The 19,260-nt window shown below is 31.0% G+C and overlaps 1 protein-coding gene across 1 annotated transcript in view; it reads left to right on the plus strand.

Moving 5' to 3' along the window:
- SERINC4 (serine incorporator 4) overlaps positions 1-19,260 on the plus strand; it is a 93,139-nt gene that overhangs the window by 10,901 nt on the left and 62,978 nt on the right. The window contains exon 2 of the mRNA XM_044076377.1: positions 17,056-17,234. Within this exon, the coding sequence (XP_043932312.1) occupies positions 17,056-17,234 (179 nt within the window). The remainder of the gene's footprint in view (positions 1-17,055; positions 17,235-19,260) is intronic.

Genomic DNA, 19,260 nt, shown 5'->3' on the forward strand with positions numbered 1-19,260 from the left:
AAGAGGATCAAAGGGCTCAAACAGATGCCATATGCTGCCCGGTTAAAGAAATTCCAGCTCTACTCAGTGGCATACCGCCTGCTCAGAGGCGATCTGTGCCTGACGTATAAAGCCATGTCCAACCCGGAATTAATGGACATGCTGCACCTCAGAAAATCCAAATCCCATCGAGCTACGCGCTCGAGAGACTTGAACTTCAGCACTGAATGAGATTACGAATATAGTATTAAAATATTGGAAGAACTTAACAGTAGCCGAAGATATCAAACAGATATTAGGTGAAAAACCCAGTTTTGTGTTTAAGATGGGTTTGAACATTAAGAGGTTATTACAATTAGGGAGTACAGAAAGAGACAGATTTAATAGTAACAAGGCTACCACTAAATGTGGGTCATGTAATCAATGTCATTTGATTAATGAGAGTGATGGAATAAAACTACAGAACTTAAATAGGACCTACATTAAATTTAGAAGGGGGAATTGTAACAGTAAGAATATTATTTATTTAGCTAGTTGTTCATCATGCCCTGCTTACTATATTGGCAAAACAGAGAGACTATTTAAGAAAATAATTTATGATCATGTTTATAGAATTAGGGTACATGACACCAAGAACGCATTATATAGATGTATAGACAAGAAAGGTGGACATCATAGTTTCAGTTTTGCCATAATAGATCAAGTTTTCACATCAAACAGGGGGGGGGGGCAATTTTAAAGCAATGCTAGGCAAGAAAGAAAGCATCTGGCAGGTGTTGACCGATGCCACAAAGGAACCGGGTATAAATGATTTTATTTCTATCAAACCCTTTCTAATGTTGGCGTGATCAGTTTTACCATCAGGTGCAATATGTTATCATAGAATTATGTATGTGTTTGTTAGTTACATCAGTGGAGTATGAAGTTTGGTATTGCAATTTTATTATTTATTATTTAGTATTTTTTGAAATAGCATTTATATTATTTATCATTTAAGGTTTTAGTAAGTCCTAGGATATATTGATGTATTGGTTGTTTTTACAATTATATTTTTAAAATATGTACAAATTATATTAAGCACTGGCACTTTAAATTTTTGCCTCTAGAATGGCGCCAAAAAGATTTTAAAAGGATTGTAATGTGAGTCAATCAGCTGTTCTGAAGAAGTCTGCGATAAGCAGATGAAAGCGCTTAACAGTTGTTCATGTGGATTTTAGTTTCCTACACTGTGGATACTGTGGATTGTCTTCAATAAATATATCTTTGGATAAACACCATTTTTGCCTTATTCAAGTAAGCCTGCACGCTACTTTTTAAACCTAGCTGGGACGGTGAGTTGGCTGTCTTGTTTTAACAGTTCTGGTGTTGCCTTTATAGTCTTGCAATAACTACTTCATAAAGTCTTAAAGTCCATAAATAAATAAATAAATAAATATTGTATGATCATTTTATTGAATTAGATGAGACCAGATACAATGTAATATTAAAAGAAAAAAGCTCCTGCTGGTAGATTCAAACCAGTGATAGTGTCTTTCAGTGTTTGTGCTGAACATTAGTATGATGGCAAGCAGCTGGTGAAGTGCTACTGCAATTATAAGCATCTTTAGTGCTGCTCACACTGTATGGCATTGTCTTATGTTTTTAATGTTTTGTTCTGATGTTCTGCTTGTAAGTATTTTGGAGGGTTACTGATATGGATGTTAAATGCTCTCAACAACTGTTGATCAAAGTAACATACTTTAGTCTAAAGTTGTGAAGCCCCCAGGCCCTATTATCTTCCCACCTGTCTGTCTGCAACTGACTTGACACATGCTCTGAGCTAATAATTCTCTCAAGCTAAACTACTTCAACTTCTAAAACCACATTGCCATATTATACCTCATACACATAACCCATATCATTGTCTTACTATTCCTACAAACAATCTTTTTCTATTTTTTTTCCTTTACTTTAGTTCTAATTTTTCTAAATAAATATGGTTTGCATTGAAAGGTTCCTACTGAATGATTTCTAATCTACTCTTGTCTTTGCTTGTCTAGTAGTTACTTCTAACTGCCTTACCTGTATGAAATCCTTGACCTTCTCCCATTTAACACTTTCTACCATAGTCCTTTTCTGTGTCCTGCCTTCTTAATTCTCACCTCTTCCTGAGTCATTACATCACAGATGAGAACATTTTGCCTAAGAATATTAAGCTTATTGTTAGTAAGCCAAATAGAAATGCATAAATCTTCCTCAATATTCCTTTTAAACAATCAGGGACAAATCTCAGCAGAATCAAGGACAAATCTGGAAACAATCAGGCAGATGCAGGGACACTTTTAAAATATTAGGACTGTTAACTAGGGTGCTTGACAGAATAAGAGAATGTGAATTAATGCATATTTTCTTTTTTTTAAAACAGCTTTATTGAAAACATTAATATAATGAAAAGATATTTTGAAAAAAATCGAATAAGTTAAATTTTTAAAAATACAATATTTAAAAAAGAAAACATTAATACAATAACTATAATGGCACATATATACAATGATGTTCACTATATATGGAATAACAGGATCAATTAATTTTAGTTTGGCAGAAGAAAAATGAAAACATAGAATAAAAGATTAAAGAAAAAGGAAAGATTACTGCATTAATCATTTATCCAGTTCTTTAACTAATAATTCATGTACACTTTCCCATTTGTAATATAATTTTGTATTCATTGTAGATTTAGATTTGATAGTTAACATTTCTAACTTAGATATTTCTAAGAGAAGACCTTTAAACTCTTTAAATGAGGGAACTGATGAGGAATTCCAATTTCTTGTAATTATTTTCCTGGCAATGGATAGTACAGACCAAAGCAAAGAATATTTGTTTTTATTTATACAGTCTGGGACAGGTGTATTGAATAATACAAGTGGCTTTGTAAGCATAAAACAAAATTTCTTTAATAATACACAGTCATAAAATATATGATTCCAATCAGCATTTGTTACTGTTTTACATCTCCAGCAAACATCTTATTTAGTTATCTTACTCATTTTCTTAGGTGTGATGAAAGATTTATGTAAAAATCTCCATGTGAAGATTCTCCATTTAATGGAGGAAGTGGTTTTGCTGGCTAACTGAAGGAAATTTACTTTGTCTTTTTCTGAGGGAATAAAACTATTGATTACTGAAAATGAATTCCATCTGAATATACATCTAGATCTTGTTTAATTGTTTTTATAAATATAGGATATACTATTTTTAACTGGTAAAGTATTATAAGTATATAAAATCAAATATTGAATAAGTTTGGGTATTGAATTTTTAGCATTTGAGGGGATTAGAATTAGCTTATCTAGAATATATTTTCTAAACTTTTGCAAATCTGACCAAAGTAGAGAGTTAAGGTTATATTCATTTATAAGAGCATTAATAGATTTTGCTTCATTTTTATTTAACATTTGATGTCAAAACATTACTTGTTTTTATTTAAATAACAACCTTTTAGAATGATCTGCAGATAGAATTATACCTTGTGTATAGGCAATAGGGATGATGAGGAACAGCCAGTTTTCAAAGATTCTAAACCTAAATATATAGTTTTTAAAGGCCCTTAGAATTAAAATTATATAAGTAGATTTAAGCATTTCAGTGGCATAATTGGAAAAATACTCTCTCAAATTCCATATAATTGAATTATTTATTAACTGTGGTAGAAGTTTTGTATCCATTGTAAATTAAATCTTGTTCCACTTACTAATTAGAGTCTCGATGATAGTTATACTTTTACTATAATTTAGGTGTAAGATGTCTTTATTATTGGTTGCTATAAATATACCTAAATATGTTATTTGTTGGGACTGAAGTATATATTTTTTATATTGGTCTTGTATATTATAACTTTTGTTACCAATTAGAAGAATCTGTGTTTTAGAATGATTAAAATTAAGACCAGAACTTTTTTGAAATATATCCATATTTTTAAACAGTTTTTGTAAGGTAGGGTTAGTACCACCAAGAGTGATTAATACAGCATCAGCAAACATTTGGATTTTTGATGTTTCATTACAATTTAACCTATATCCTTGTATATTATTGTTATCCCTTATTAGGTTAGCCCAAGGTTCCATAATTAATGTGAATAAAAGTGGAGATAGAGGGCAACCTTGTTTGGTTCCTTTTACAATGGGTATGTTCTGGGATATACTTGTACCTATTTTTATGTAGGCTGACTTTCATTATATACCTGAGTTATAAGGTTAATAAAGCTGTTAGGAAAGTTTAAGTCCTTCAGTAAGATAAAAAGATAGTTTCAATTAACTGAGTTGAGGGGACAGTTAATATCTAAACTAACAAGAGTCAAATTATTCTTTAAGGCTTTTACTGATTCAATTAAAGTTATTGTTCTTTTGATGCTATCATAAAATGTTCTATTAATTATAAAACTGTTTGATCCATATCTACCAGGGATGGTAAAAAAGTTTTAAGTCTATCAGCATAAATAGACATGAACATTTTATAGTCTGTGTTTAATAACGAAATGGGTCTATATGAAACTCATTTTACAGGATCTTTATCAGACTTTAGTATGGAGGAACTAAATGTGTACTTCCAAGAGGGAAGTATAATGTTGTTATTTTGAGCTATATTGAATACTGTATATAGTAGAGTTAATGCTTTAGCAGGCAAAACCTTATAGATTTCAAAAATTATACCATCGTTACCAGGAGCTTTATTTTGCTTAAGTTTGCTTATCTGATCTTTTACTTCATTAAAAGATATTTGTTTATCTATTAATTTTATTTATGCCTCAGATAGTCTGTTCTTTATATTATTATGTAGAAAAGATTGAATATATTTTGTACTATTAATGTTATCATTGGGTTGGTTTAATTAAAAAAAATTCTCTAAACTCAATATATTTGGTAAATCAGATACCATTTTTTGTTGTTGGAGAATAGATTTAATTAATATGGTGAAGTTGATTTAATCTTTTAGTTTTGTTAGCTAGTATATTCATGAATCTAGGATTTATAGAAAAAGTTATACATTTATATTTTTTCAAGATTTATTATAACTTTATGGTTTAAAATTTCCATGTATTTATTGTTTAAGGTATTTATTTCATTCATTCTGTCTTTCTTATCTGGATTCTTTGAAGCACCAAGCCTTAAATTATCTAGCTTTGTTTGTACATCTTGAAGGTCTTTATCCCACAAAATTCTTTTCTTTTTATACCAATCAATAATTTTACCATATAGGTAAGCTTTTAGAGCATCCCAAATGTATACTTCAGAAGTTCCCTGTGTACTATTAAGTTCAATAAAATTTTGTACTTCTGTAGTGAAAAAAATCAAAAAAAATCTTTGAGTTTAATTATGTAGTCTGGTATCCTTTTAATTTGAACATTACATATGGAGTTTAGTATAAAATAAAATGTTATGGAATTATGGTCTGAAAGGGGACAAAAAATAACTTCTGAGTTTGATAAGAAATCAGTTAAGTTATTGGAAATTAATACCCTATCTGTTCTTGAATATAAATTATGTCTATGTGAGTAGAATGTATAGAACAGTGACTTAGCGTCAGTAAAGTTATTATCTTTCATCATGTATAAATCTGAAAATTCATTCAATAATTTAGTCATAGTTGGAATTTTCCTTTTACCACTGGTACTAGAGTCTTTTATGTCAGAAATATAGTTAAACTCTCCAGCAAGAATAATACTACCCTTAGAAAACTTAACTATATGTTCTATATGTTGTTTCACTGTTGTAAGTCCAATGCCAGGAATCCAATACATATTTATTAATGTCAAAATTTTCTTATTAAATTCTATAATAACTGAATATAACATCCCCTTGTTATCTTTGCAGGTGTCAATTATTTTAGGCATGGGTAATGTATTTTTCCATAGTATGGCCACCCATATTTTTTTGTGAGTATGTTCTGAGCTAATCAAAATTTGTAAGATTTGGATTCCAATTTTGTGACATTTTCAGTTAGTAAATGAGTTTCTTGAAGAAATATTAATTGAGAATTATGCAATTTAAGATATTTGTTCAAAGATCTTCTCTTATTAGGGTTATTTAATCCATTGATGTTTAATGATATACACTTTAATGATGTAATGAAACCTTAATGTTCTGAAAATCTGTTGTTGAATAACACTCCGTTTTTTCCATATTTTATAAGTGAATAGAAATTGAGTATTAGGAATAAAATTTTAATTTACACATAAAACATGAAAAACTTTTATCCAATGAAATGTGTTTACATCAAATTCAGTTTTGTAAGATTTGGTGAACATCATAATAACTATTAACAGAAACTTATAACATTTATTAATAACATAGACTCTTTCAAAACCCCCCCTGGAGTTAAAAACTCCTAATTTGAGTGACATCTGTCACCCAAATTGACCATCAAGCTAGCAACAACATTCATCTCTTCCCTGTCTTAATATATATGTTGTTGCATAATTTAACAAACATCCGTTAGAATTGTATATACCAATTCAAGAAACAAATTAAAGTAAATCAAATGTAACTGTTTCATTTTAATTGTTGCCAAATGAATTCAACATATCATAAATACCAGTCATGTATTATATAATAATGCAAAAGTCATAACTAATTTATATGTAATGGACTGCTATAATATTCAATAAGTAGACTAATCCCCTGTCTCTTTATGTATTATGCCAATATCTAACAACACTATTTCCCCATCTCCATGTATCTGAGAGAAAAAAAAAAGTATAGAAAATATTACATTTTAGTTTCCCAGTGTAGTATGAGATTCCAATAAAAGTGCTCAGTATTAGCTAAGAAGGAATGTATTCCATTTCTTACCTTTAAAACCTTTAGTAATCTGAAAGAACATATATATTTGTCAGAATATATCAAAATACAAGTTTATATGGATTTAATGCATATTTTCTGAAGTAAAATAAGTCTATAACTCTGACTATTGCCTTTCCTCCAAAAGTCATTAGTTTTAGGTGGGATTAAGAGGGGCAGTGTTACAATTTGAGTCACAATCAGGGATGTCCCTGAAAATCAGGAACAGTTGAGATGTATGTCTCAGTCAGACTGGTTCACTAACGTCTTTCAACTGAGAATTAAGAGCTCTGTACCTGTGAAGTAAGTGGACTGGAGCAACGCTGCCTGAATTGACACACAATGCTGAGAAAGACAATAAATGGCACACATTATGGCAGTATGTTAAAAAATGATAACATCAAGATACAACTGGTATGTGCAGGGGTGGAAGGGTAGGAGCATGTTATGAAATACTGTCAAATGTTTTTTGTTCAAACACCTTTGTTGAATTATCACTTGTGACATAGGCACATTTATATTAATATAAAAGTAATCAAACTATATTTAATATAAAAAACATTATACTACACACATATTGCTATATATCATATAACCTAAACAAAATTACATAAATTATCTAATTTCTGTCTGTTTTTTAAAACAAGAAACATCTTTATCAAACCATCACTTACTATATAGGCAATCATACATTTATATAAATGAAAATGAACCGCACTGACACAATCCTAGTGGCAAGCATTTTACATCACAAACCATGGTGACACACTCCCAGTTGCAAACATTATACATCACTTATAATCTACTCAATCTTCTTCAGTCAAATATTACGTAACTCATTTAAGTCCTGCCACCTTTTAAACTTCATTCCTCCCCTGTATGTATTGTTCCCACAATTCCCATTTTTCCTGAGTAATTTGCTCCTACCCTTTTCTAAAGATCTCCATTCTAGTTGTTTTATCTATGTTACTATAATCCCTACTTCTGGTAAATTTGGTATAGATTTTGATTTCCATTTTCTAGAAATTGCTTTTTTGGCAGCCACCATTATTAGATACAGCAAGGCTTTACCGTGTCTAGGCAATTCTGATTCTGTATCATAGCTCAGAAAAATCATCTCCCTTGTCAGACCAATCTGCATACCCTGCATCTCTGACACTGCATTCCACAGGGAATCCTTAAAATCCACCAATTCACCACACTCCCAGAAAATATGTTCCCAATTACCTCCTTCTTCCCTATCACACCTCCTACATTTGCTGTCTGCCTGAGGAAAAAGTCTTTGGAGTCTGCTTGGGGTATAGAAATATCTATGTAAACATTTCCAGGCAAAAATCCTAAATCTTCTATATTTTGTTGTATATTTGGGAGAAATACATATATCCTCCCATTGTTTCTTTGTGAATTGCTTATCAAACCTCTCTTCCCAATCCTTTCAAACCTCATCTGATTGATTCTTATAGCTATCATGCAATATTTTATATGCTGTACTAATTATTCCTTTTTTAATGGCAGCTTCTTTTCTAGATTCTACTAAAAAATTCTTCCAGTGCTGGTCTTTCATTTAGGAACCCCCTATTTCTTTCTCTTTGCCTATACTTTGATATCAATCCTCAATAGAGAAGGCAATCTCTAACCTGCAGTACAAATAAATTCTTGGCGTCTTCCCATTCCATCATCTTTCCCTCTGTAGTTATTGGCTCCCAATACCTTGGTTCCTTCACTAATTTTCTCCAATAAATTCCAGTCCCCTCTTGCCTGTTGTCTGTATCCCTAATTGCAGTCATCCCTATCAGCAGAATCTCCTTTCTTCAATCTCTTGTTGGCTTAGTTCTTAGTATAGTTTCTGCTACTTTATGGATATAATATGCTGTATGATTATTGTTATTCTCCTTAAAGGCCTGCATACAAAATCCCAGTCTTAACTTGTTTCTTGAGCTTCCCCCCTGTTTCATCATCATTCCTTTCCACTTTGAATTATAGTTTTCTGTTTGTGCTATATATAGGAGTCTTAACTGTGTAGTTGTGAAAAACCCCTTCAAATTGGGTAATACCAATCCACCCTGTTCTACTGGAAAAATCAGCTTATCCCACTTGACTGTTGCTGTCTTCCCCTCCCAGATAAAGTCCTTTAGCTCTTTATTAATTGCTATCCACAACTTCTCCTCTGGTTGATAAAAGTATGCCTGGCCTGTGTATAAGACTAAAGGGACTAAACATATTGTAACTGCTTGTATCTTAATATCCATATCCATATAACAACATTTCCAGTTTCTCAGTTTTTGTATTATCTTTTGTTTAGTTTCTTCCCACATAATCTTAGCTGCCACACTAGAATCATTTTTAATCCATACTCCTAAATACTTCATTTTATCATATCCCTATAAATATGGATATTCCTTTTTTTTTAAAACAGGTTTATTGTTTTAACATACAAGAGAAATATCATAACAATTTTATACAAGTAATTAAAAATAGATATGATTATAACATTCAACAAAACAACTAAAGTATTTACAAAGACATCTACTACAATCAGATCAATTAATTAAACTAAAATACCATGCTGTTGAAATTAGGATTTTTTTAACAAATTTTGTAAATTATCCCATACAATATAATAAGATGTTTTTCTATTTGTTCTTGACCTAATTGTGTTTATTTCCATATGGCACACTATATTCATAACATTTTTAAATTCATTGAACGAAGGAGGTGTATCTGAAATCCAATTTCTGGTTATTATTTTCCTAGCCACTGCTAGAATAGACCATAACAAGGGAAGCTTAACCTTTTTAACACTTTGAGGTACAGGTGTGTTGAATAATATAAGAGATTTAGAAATAATGAAATTATCTGTAAAAAGAGCTTGCAAAAATTCATTAACTGACTTCCAGTATTCTTTCAATTTTATACAGTCATAAAACATATGAGCCCAGTCAGCATTAATTTCTACATTACATCTCTTACATAGATTATCTTTATTATTTATTTTATTCATCATCAAAGGTGTATAAAAAGATTTATGTAAAAATGTCCATGTATAAAGTCTCCAGACAATGGAAGACGTAGTTCTATAGGCAGATTCCAATATATATCGTTTATCTTTTTGATTTGGTGGGTCCCCATTAATAGAAGTGAAATAATTCCAGTATGTATCTACACTGTAAAAAGTTTCTTGTCTGATAATTTTATGTATGTATGAAAGTTTACCTTTATCAGAAACTTTATGTTGTAAATTTAATATCAAGTAATCAATCAGTGTTGGAATAGATTCTTTAACTGTTATAGACATTAGATCTATTCTATCAATGAGATGTTGTCTAAAGGTCTGAACCTCTAACCAGCAAGTTTCTCTTAGATCAAATTCTTGTTTTAAGAAATCTAGATTTTTAACTTTATTATCAGATATCAACTGATACCAGTACTTTAGATCATTATCTATAGCTAAATGAGTTCCTTCAGAAGTAGATGACAAAAGCATACCCTGAGTATACATTATAGGGAATATAATAAAATTCCATTCCCTATACTTAGGGTGCATGAATATAAAGTTACGATAGTTAATAATAATATTTAATGGGTAACAAACCATATGTTTAGGTGTAATAGGTGAAGTACAAAATTCCTTTAGTAACCATAACATGGAGTTATTTACATCATATTTTTATGTGTTAATGAGATTTTCATGAAGTGCATACTAATTAGCTCCCAATAATCTTTCCATTTTGCGACATATGACTGATCTATTAATAAAGTAATAACTTTTACAATAGAAGAGATAGAATATAAATTAAAGTCTGGAAAAGAAATACCCCCTTGAGACCAGCTATTAGTATGTTTCTTTATTGCAATCCTAGGTCTATTAGGTGCCCATAGGAAATTTAACATTAGTGTATTCAGTTTCTTGATAATTATTTTTGTAGGCGGAAGTATTATTGATTGTATTAAGTATAAAATCTTGTGGAATATTATCATTTTAATAATTGTAAGTCTCTCCTCCATAGTAAAAAACATATTATTCCAGGTATTAAAAATATTTTGTATATTAAGAAAACAGGTATTATAATTATTATATATGATAGATTTAATATCTTTAGATAGTATTATACCTAAATAAGTTATCTGACCTGAATTGGGTACATATTTAGTAAAATCACTAATGAGAATATTTTTTCGTGTATATATAGGTAGTATTTTAGTTTTTTCTTCATTGAATATTAAACCAGAAATACTTTTAAAATTCATCATTTTATCAAATAGAGACTGCATAGAAGAATTAGATCCTGCTGATGTAATTAGAACATCATCTGCAAAAAGTTGAATTTTGGATGTTGTATTTTCATCTATTTCAAAACCCTCTATGTCAGTACTGTTTCTGATCAAATTAGCCCAAGGCTCCATTACTAAAGTGAATAATAGTGGAAAAAGTGGACATCCTTGTTTTGTACCTTTAAGAATGGGTATTTTTGTGAAACATATGTTCCTACCTTAATATAAGCCAACGTTCCTTTGTATAAATGCTCAATTAGATTTACAAATGCATCTGAGAAGTTTGTGCACTTCAGTAAGGTAAACAGATAGTCCCAACTTACTGAATCAAATGCTGAACTTATATCAAGACTAATAAGTGTTAAATCTTTCTTTTTCCTATTTGCAAAATCAATTAATGTTAAAGTTCTTCTTATATTATCAAAAGTATTTCTATTTACAATGAAGCCTGTCTGATCTATATCTATAATGCCGGGAATGATTGTCTTCAATCTATCAGCAAAAATACTCATAAACATTTTATAATCAACATTAAGTAATGAGATGGGCCGATATGAAGTACATCTAGTTGGGTCTTTATTAGGTTTTAAAATTGGCAAAATAAATGTATATTGCCAAGATGGGGGAGTTATTAACTCAGTTTGGGCCAAAATAAATGCCTTATGTATTAATGAATATGTACTTTTAGAAAGGATTTTATATATCTCTGGTATAATACCATCATTACCCGGTGCTTTGATTTAAGCTTATTTATTTGTGTAATAACCTCTGTATATGAAATACTTTTGTCCAATAGTTTAATCTGTTGTTTATTAAGCTTTTTATTCATGTTTGTGGTTATAAACTCCTTTATTTTATCTTTAGGTTCCATGTTAATGTTATTATTGTTAATATTGTGAAAGTGATTTCTAAATTCATCTAGTATTTCTGGTAAACTAGAAACATTCTTCTTTTTCCTTAGAGAAAAGATTTCTTTGATATGGTTTTGTTTATTCAACCTTTTTGTTTTATTTTTAAGTCTATGTAAGTATTTGGGGCTTATTGAGTAAGACAAAAACTTGTATTTCTCTAGAGTTATTTTAACTTTATGAGTTAAAATTTCTTTGTATTTCTTATTTAGTTTGTTTATTTCTTCAATGACTTTCTTATCCATAATATTTTCTTTAGTATTATGTTTATAAGAGTCTAATTTACTTTGGCTATCTAACAATTCCTTATCCCAAGATTTCCTTTTATTATTATACCATCTTATACTTTGTCCATATAGATATGATTTTAAGGCATCCCAAACATAGACAATGGAGACTTCAGGAGTATTATTTATGTCTAGAAAATGTTGTACTTCTGAAAGTATATATTCTTTACAGTCTTTTAGTTGAGTTAAGTATGCTGGTATCCTTTTGATCTGAACATTATGAGTATTTTTTATCATGAATTCAAAGACAATTGAATTATGATCAGATATAGGACATGAAATGATTTTGGAATTAATTAAATCTGTTACCATCTGGTTAGAAATAAAGACCCTATCTATTTTTGAATAAGTTTTGTATCTGTTAGAAAAAAAGGTGTATGGTAATGATTTTGAATCTATCTGATTATTAATATCATTCAAATGATAAGAATTAACAAAATCCTTTAAATGTTTTGCATTAGATGTAATTCTTCTTTTTCCTATAGTGGTAGTATCACTTTCATGTAGTATACAATTAAAGTCACCAGCTAAAATAATATCTCCTATAGAGAATGATATGATCTTATCAAGCTGATGTTTCACTGTATTAATGCCAATTCCAGGTATCCAATATACATTAATTAAAGTATAAATCTTCCCATTAATTTGTATTGTAACCATACAAAACATTCCTTTGTCATCCTGATAAGACTTAATGGTTTTAGGAATGGGCATACTTTTATTCCATAAAATAGCCACTCCTCTTTTTTTCTGAGTGTGCTCTGAACTAACCAATACTGTATATTTGTTTGTGGCTAGTTTATCAATATCTTTTTTTCAAGAGATGGGTTTCTTGCAGGAAGACTAAGTTGGCCTTATGTAAATTAATGTATCTTATTAGGCTTGCCCTTTTACACGGATTATTCAATCCATTAATGTTTAAAGAAATTCCTTTTAAAGATGTCATTTGGCATTTTTAAAACTTAAGAATCTTATGATCAAAATAACAAATAACAACATAAGTAATGTTACATCTCCTCCTTTAGGTGTACCTTTAAATATAGCTGTATTTATTGAATCTCTTATGGGATTTTGTATAGGATTCAATTTTGTTTGTAGTGACAATGAGTGTACAAAATATATTGTGGATGTCAAAACTATATACATATAACAATGAACAAGTGAAAATAATGTAAGGATTAAACCTTGCATCCAGCCTGGAGTTAAAACTCCAACTTAGAGTAGTATTTACCACTCAAGTTAACCCCTACCCTAAGCAGCAGTACCTCAGCTACCACCTTATCAATTTAATACTGGTTATATTTAACTTAAATTAACAGCTTTCAATTCAATTATCTAGCAAGACAAGACTACACATTTGATAAAACAGAATCATATAAACTAAAATAAACTTTTTTAAAAACTATTCATACTACTATATACATCTATGTAATATAATACACTTGTATTCAAATAGCATTCAAATAAACTTGATATTAGGAACCAAGAGGAGAGAGAGAAATAAAAGACGTGAAAGAGGGAGAGAGAGTGAAAGAAAGAGAGAAAAAGGAAGGCATATTTACATATTAATTTATTCAAAGTATGTAAAAATAAGTTCTAACATTCATTTAAATCAAAAACTTTGGCTAATATGGTTCAGACATTACATATATTAAGATGCATCTATTTTCTGTCATGTAAATGCAGTCAACAGCTTCCAGAAAAAACCTTGAATTGTTTGTATATGAGCATTTTACTCATACTCATTATTGTCAATAGAATAAAATATTATATTTATAGAAGTTGTTATAAATCATACTGCATAGTTATGCAAATTCTCAGAAACACTTGCATTATTGTAAAAAAAACATCTGTATTTTGTATGTCTATACTACTGCTTTAAAATATATCACAAGACAATTTCTTCCAGAATAGAGTTATAAAGTTATTTATGCTTGTCAATCAGATGAATTAAATGAGTTATAGTAATGTATATGTTTGGAACATAAGTTTTGAACACAGATTAGTATGCTGCAGTCAAGTAGATTTTCAAAAACACTTGAATAAATGTTTCATTTTCTATGCCTTCTAAAATAAGACATTTACTTACTACAAGAAACTGCATCATTTAAAATCATTATAACTGACATATTTTATGAACTATAACATAGATATTTAAGTAATTATATAAAATAACTCACATTTAAATGTCAAAGAGTTCATTTTCCTTCACATAGTCACATTTGCATCAGTTCTACTTCCTGGTAGAGTGTTCTTCCTGAATCTGTGGTGTGTCAGTGTGATATCTGGGTCAAAGGTCAGATTGACTGCTTTCAGCTTCTCTGTGAGAATTCTGAGAGTTGAAGCTTTTGAAACAGCATGAGGACACTGTTCATGAAGTAGCCCACATCCCAGATTGTCTCCCTTAACATTTTGGCGGGAAACTTGTTAAAAACTAGTGACAAACATTCATTTAGCAGTGTAAATGCATCTAAACATGACAAAACCTTCGCGATGTATTTTACAGGTTATTACAGCCTCTATGTAATTGAAATTAAGCCCAAAGTTATTAATAGGTAATAAAACTCAATATTATTGTCCCAACTCAATTTTTATACAAATCTTATTATTTACTGTGTCTATATGATCAAAAGCATTTCTATATATTAATATGAGGAAAAAAATAAAGAGAAAGAATAAAGAAAAGAAAAAGAGAGTAGAAAATAAAAGAGTGTAAGGCAGAAATAAAAAAAAATGTAAGAGAAAGCTATAAGAAGTATATACAATGGAATATTACTTACTGTTTATATTAATAGAGTTAAAAATAAAACATATTATTTACTATTATTTAGTTCTAATTATTATTAGTTAAAGCATAACATATTATTTACAAACAAGCATAAGCAGTATCATCAATATAGTATAATTAGGAATTGCAATTTAAGAACATATAAACTTTTTACAAGGAATAAATATGTTATTATTCTATTTATCATATTTTCATTACTCTTCTCTCCCTGCCCTCCCCAACCCTTTACCCACTACATAATCTAAATAGAATGTCATTGTTTAAACAAAGAAAAGAAGAGAAGGAGAAAAAAAAGGAAAAAATGTATCAAATTACTGACCTTACTTCTCTTTTTCAGAAAGAGAAACAAATTGAATAATAGCTTGTTATTAGTTCCTCAGATATTTTGACTGGTTATGAAACAAAACATTTTTTTGCACACAGAGAATAACTTTGATTAAATCTTTTTCAGAACATTTGTGGCTTTCTGGAAATGCAGGAACTATATTTAAAAAGATTAATAATGAAGTAAAATGATGAGAAAAAAAAAGAAAAACATAGAACAAATCATTTGTTCTTTAGTCTCTTCTTCTTCTCAGAAGTCTTCCACGAAGTTTCAGTTGCCAGTCTCTTTAATGAAGGACTAGCCCATTCCATTTCCTCTATTTTATCCAAAATCTTATTTTTTTTGATAAACAGTAAAGCAGAGTCTAAGTCATCAAAAATTTTAGGACCATCAGGAAGGAAGATTTTTAGCTTGGCAGGAAACAGAAGGTATGTTTTAAACTGTGCTTTTTTAAGCTCCCTTATTAGTGGCAGAAAAACTTTTCTTTTAGCTATTACCAAGGGAGAATAGTCATTGTCAAAATGCACAGTTGTCTCATTAAACTTAACAGGAGCTTTAGCCCAAGCAGATTTAAGAACCATCTCTTTATCAAAAGATGATAGAAATCTAACTATAACTGATCTAGGATAGTTTTTGTTAGAGTTAGTATTAGCTATAGATCTATGTGCTCTTTCGATACCAAAAGAGAATGCTTCTGGTAAGTCTAAAGTTTTAGGGAGCCATGTTGTTAAAAAAGAAGTAATATTGTTACCTTCAATGTTTTCTGGCAGTCCAAAAATCCTAATGTTATTGCGCCTAGATCTATTTTCCAAGTCATCTAGCTTTGTTTGTAAATGTGTATTTTATTTCAGCAGAAACTCAATGTTGATTTCCTCTTCTTGGATTCTATTTTCCATGTCATTCACAGCTTCTTCTATGCCTGTCATCTGGATCTTCTGTTGTTGCAGGTCTATATGTAACAAGTCTATTTGTTTTGTAGTTTTTTCTATGAAGGTATCAATTTTAGTATCCATTTTATCCATCTTAGCAGTAAGTTGCTGGGTTATAGTTATCAGAGACTGAAATTCTTTCTTGATGCTGGAGTCTTGAGAATTTGTCTTACTGGAACTCATTTCAGACTGATAAACTGACAGGAAAATTTCCAATGTGATTTCTGACAGGAATATTGTTAAAATTTCCTTTCTTTTTTAGATATAGTTCAAGAACTATATAAAACAAATATATTTAGAAAGAAAATTACTTCAAAAAATAATTTTTTAAGTAATTAATTCCTGTCAGTGTAATGAAATTGGTGGAGCTGAAGAAATCTGCTGCTATCCTGTGTTCATCCTTGGCCACGCCCCCAAATATGGATATACCTGAACCAATTCATGTGTGGGTACAGAAATACCACCATATTGTTAGTTTACTGAAGTCCTTCTCCTCTCAACAGTCTTTTAATGGGATTCCAAGCAATAATAGCTATGGAAAGAGCTGATAATCAAAGTGCATCACTTCCATGGCTTAGCATTGTCAAAGTATGCTTTGAATAATTGCTGAAAATTGTTTCATACACAGCTGCCTTTGAAATAGCAGGTGTTGGTTATTGTCGAGAAAACTGTACTTTAGAAAGAGGTCTGCAATCTTCTGTACCACTACCAATTAACTGCTTTCATTTCTTCTTTTTTCCTTCTGTAAGGTGCCATTCTATGGTGTAATCTGTGAGCACCTGCAAGGGAAGCTGGACTGTGATGTCTTGGTCGGTTATTCAGCAGTATATCGGGTATGCTTTGGCATGGCCTGCTTTTTCTTTCTTCAGGGCTGCTTCCTTATCAGCATTAAATCCAGTCAGGACTTCCGTGCTCTCATCCACAATGGGTAAAGAACTAACAGTTAATTTTATTGTACTTTATCTTGCAATGTCCACACTTTTTGTACTTTTACTGTTTTGCTATGCCTTTGATCCTACAATCAGTACTGAAACAGGAAACCTCAGGTCTCCAGTTTATGTTTCACTGCTGGCACTGTAATGTAAAACCTGAAGGTAAATCCGCCTTCCACCTCCCAATCAATACACTCTTTAAATTGTAAAATCAGATCATATTTATCACCTGACCGTGAAGTGTAAGATCCTGTAATTGGAAATGGAATTTAGCTGTGAAGCTTGATATCTCTGCTTCAGATCTCCCAAAAGGTCTTTGACATACATGTCAGTGTGAAACTTAAAGACTCAAATAGAGAAGGCACAGACAGCATCCTAACTTCTGAAATGTAAAATCCTAGGATTTCTCAGCATCCGCTGAAATAGTATGAAATCTAAGGTTTCAGATTTAGAACTGAAAGCTAGCTGGCTGTCACCTATATTTAAGCTCCTCATCTTAGTTATACAGTGAGTGTATATTATGGTTTTGAACAATCGAGTGCTCATTTTCTGTCAGTGTTCGAGACATTAACTCACCTTTTGTTTTTGCTGAGGAAATGGTTACACAAATATTCTAATATCTCACTGACATTTAAGCATATGTGATGCATTATAGGGTCACTAAATCTATTAGGTACTAAGCAGTTTTATTTTCATTTTGAAGTTTAAAATTAGTCTTCCTCCTGAATTAGGAAATTGTTTATGTTTCTATGCATTATGCTGTATTTTATCATTTAGCCTAATCTTTTTAGGACTGTTTTGCTAAATGTAATGATTTTTATTTGCTTTTCAGCTTCCTGCATTTTTTTATTTACATTTTTTGTTCCCCTTTGGGATATCATGTAACTAGCTCAGCCCTTAGCTGATACTGATGGGACCAGTCATGGGTTTTAAGGGTTTCCTGGGAGCTTGTCCATCTCCACTGCCATCCTGGGGGACATTATTTATATGACCTACCTACTCCTAGCTCCACTTCCCATGCTTGTTAACTGTGTTTGAGGGCAACTTCTTTCTTTGAACCATGCCTACTCTAAGAGAGTGTTATCAACAAATGCTCTTCCATCCAGCCAGTCCATACCTCCCTGCTTCTGCCTGTTCCACTAATTGAACCTGGGTCTACTGGGCCATAGTCAGTGCTTTGCCCCTCTGTAACATCAGAGTAGCTCTTTAGCTTGAATCAATGTTGTCTTTGTTTTTAAGCAACCAATTTATGTTGTATTAGCTAAACTACAATAGGTTGGTCTTATGTACGCCAAAGCCTGTAGATTCTTTATAGGTTTGCCATGATAATTTAAGACCACTATGAAAACTGAAAGTAGTACAATTATGAATGCTAGACATACACGAAGTACAGTAGCCCCAGATAGCAAGCATCCAGTATATCATAAGACTTTGCTGCTGTAGTATCATCAATGGCAAAATGTTTCTCGGTCTGTGCAGTGTTTTCCGTTTCCCATGCATAACACTCACACACACACACACACACACACACACACACACACACACACACACACACACACACACACACACACACACACACACACACACACACACATATATTTGGCAGAGTAACTACATTTTTATCATTACATTCTAAACTGAGATATAAAGTTAAGTATATTTCGAAATGATGTCTAAAAATTCTATATAATCCACATTTGCTTCCTGTTAGATTTACGAAGCTACACAGTTACCCAATTCATCTCCTCTCTGCAGATATCTATATAACTGTAATCAACTCAGCAAGGAGGGGAAGTGGCACTTTACACAAAAGAAAATATTAGAGTGGAAAGTGATAAAGAAGTAAAGCAAGCAGGATCAGATGCAAAGGAACTGAACAGAGTGAGTATACTGCCAGTCACAAAAGAGTGGGATGAAGATGAGCCCTTGTGGAGAGATGCTCTTTATCATTGAGCAGATATACTGAGCTGGGAAGCTGAATGATAACAGAGATAATACAATCATGGAATGGGGAGGTGAAAG

Source organism: Protopterus annectens, chromosome 7.part0, assembly GCF_019279795.1.
Source record: "Protopterus annectens isolate FY-2018-M chromosome 7.part0, PAN1.0, whole genome shotgun sequence".
Lineage (NCBI taxonomy): Eukaryota > Metazoa > Chordata > Ceratodontiformes > Protopteridae > Protopterus > Protopterus annectens.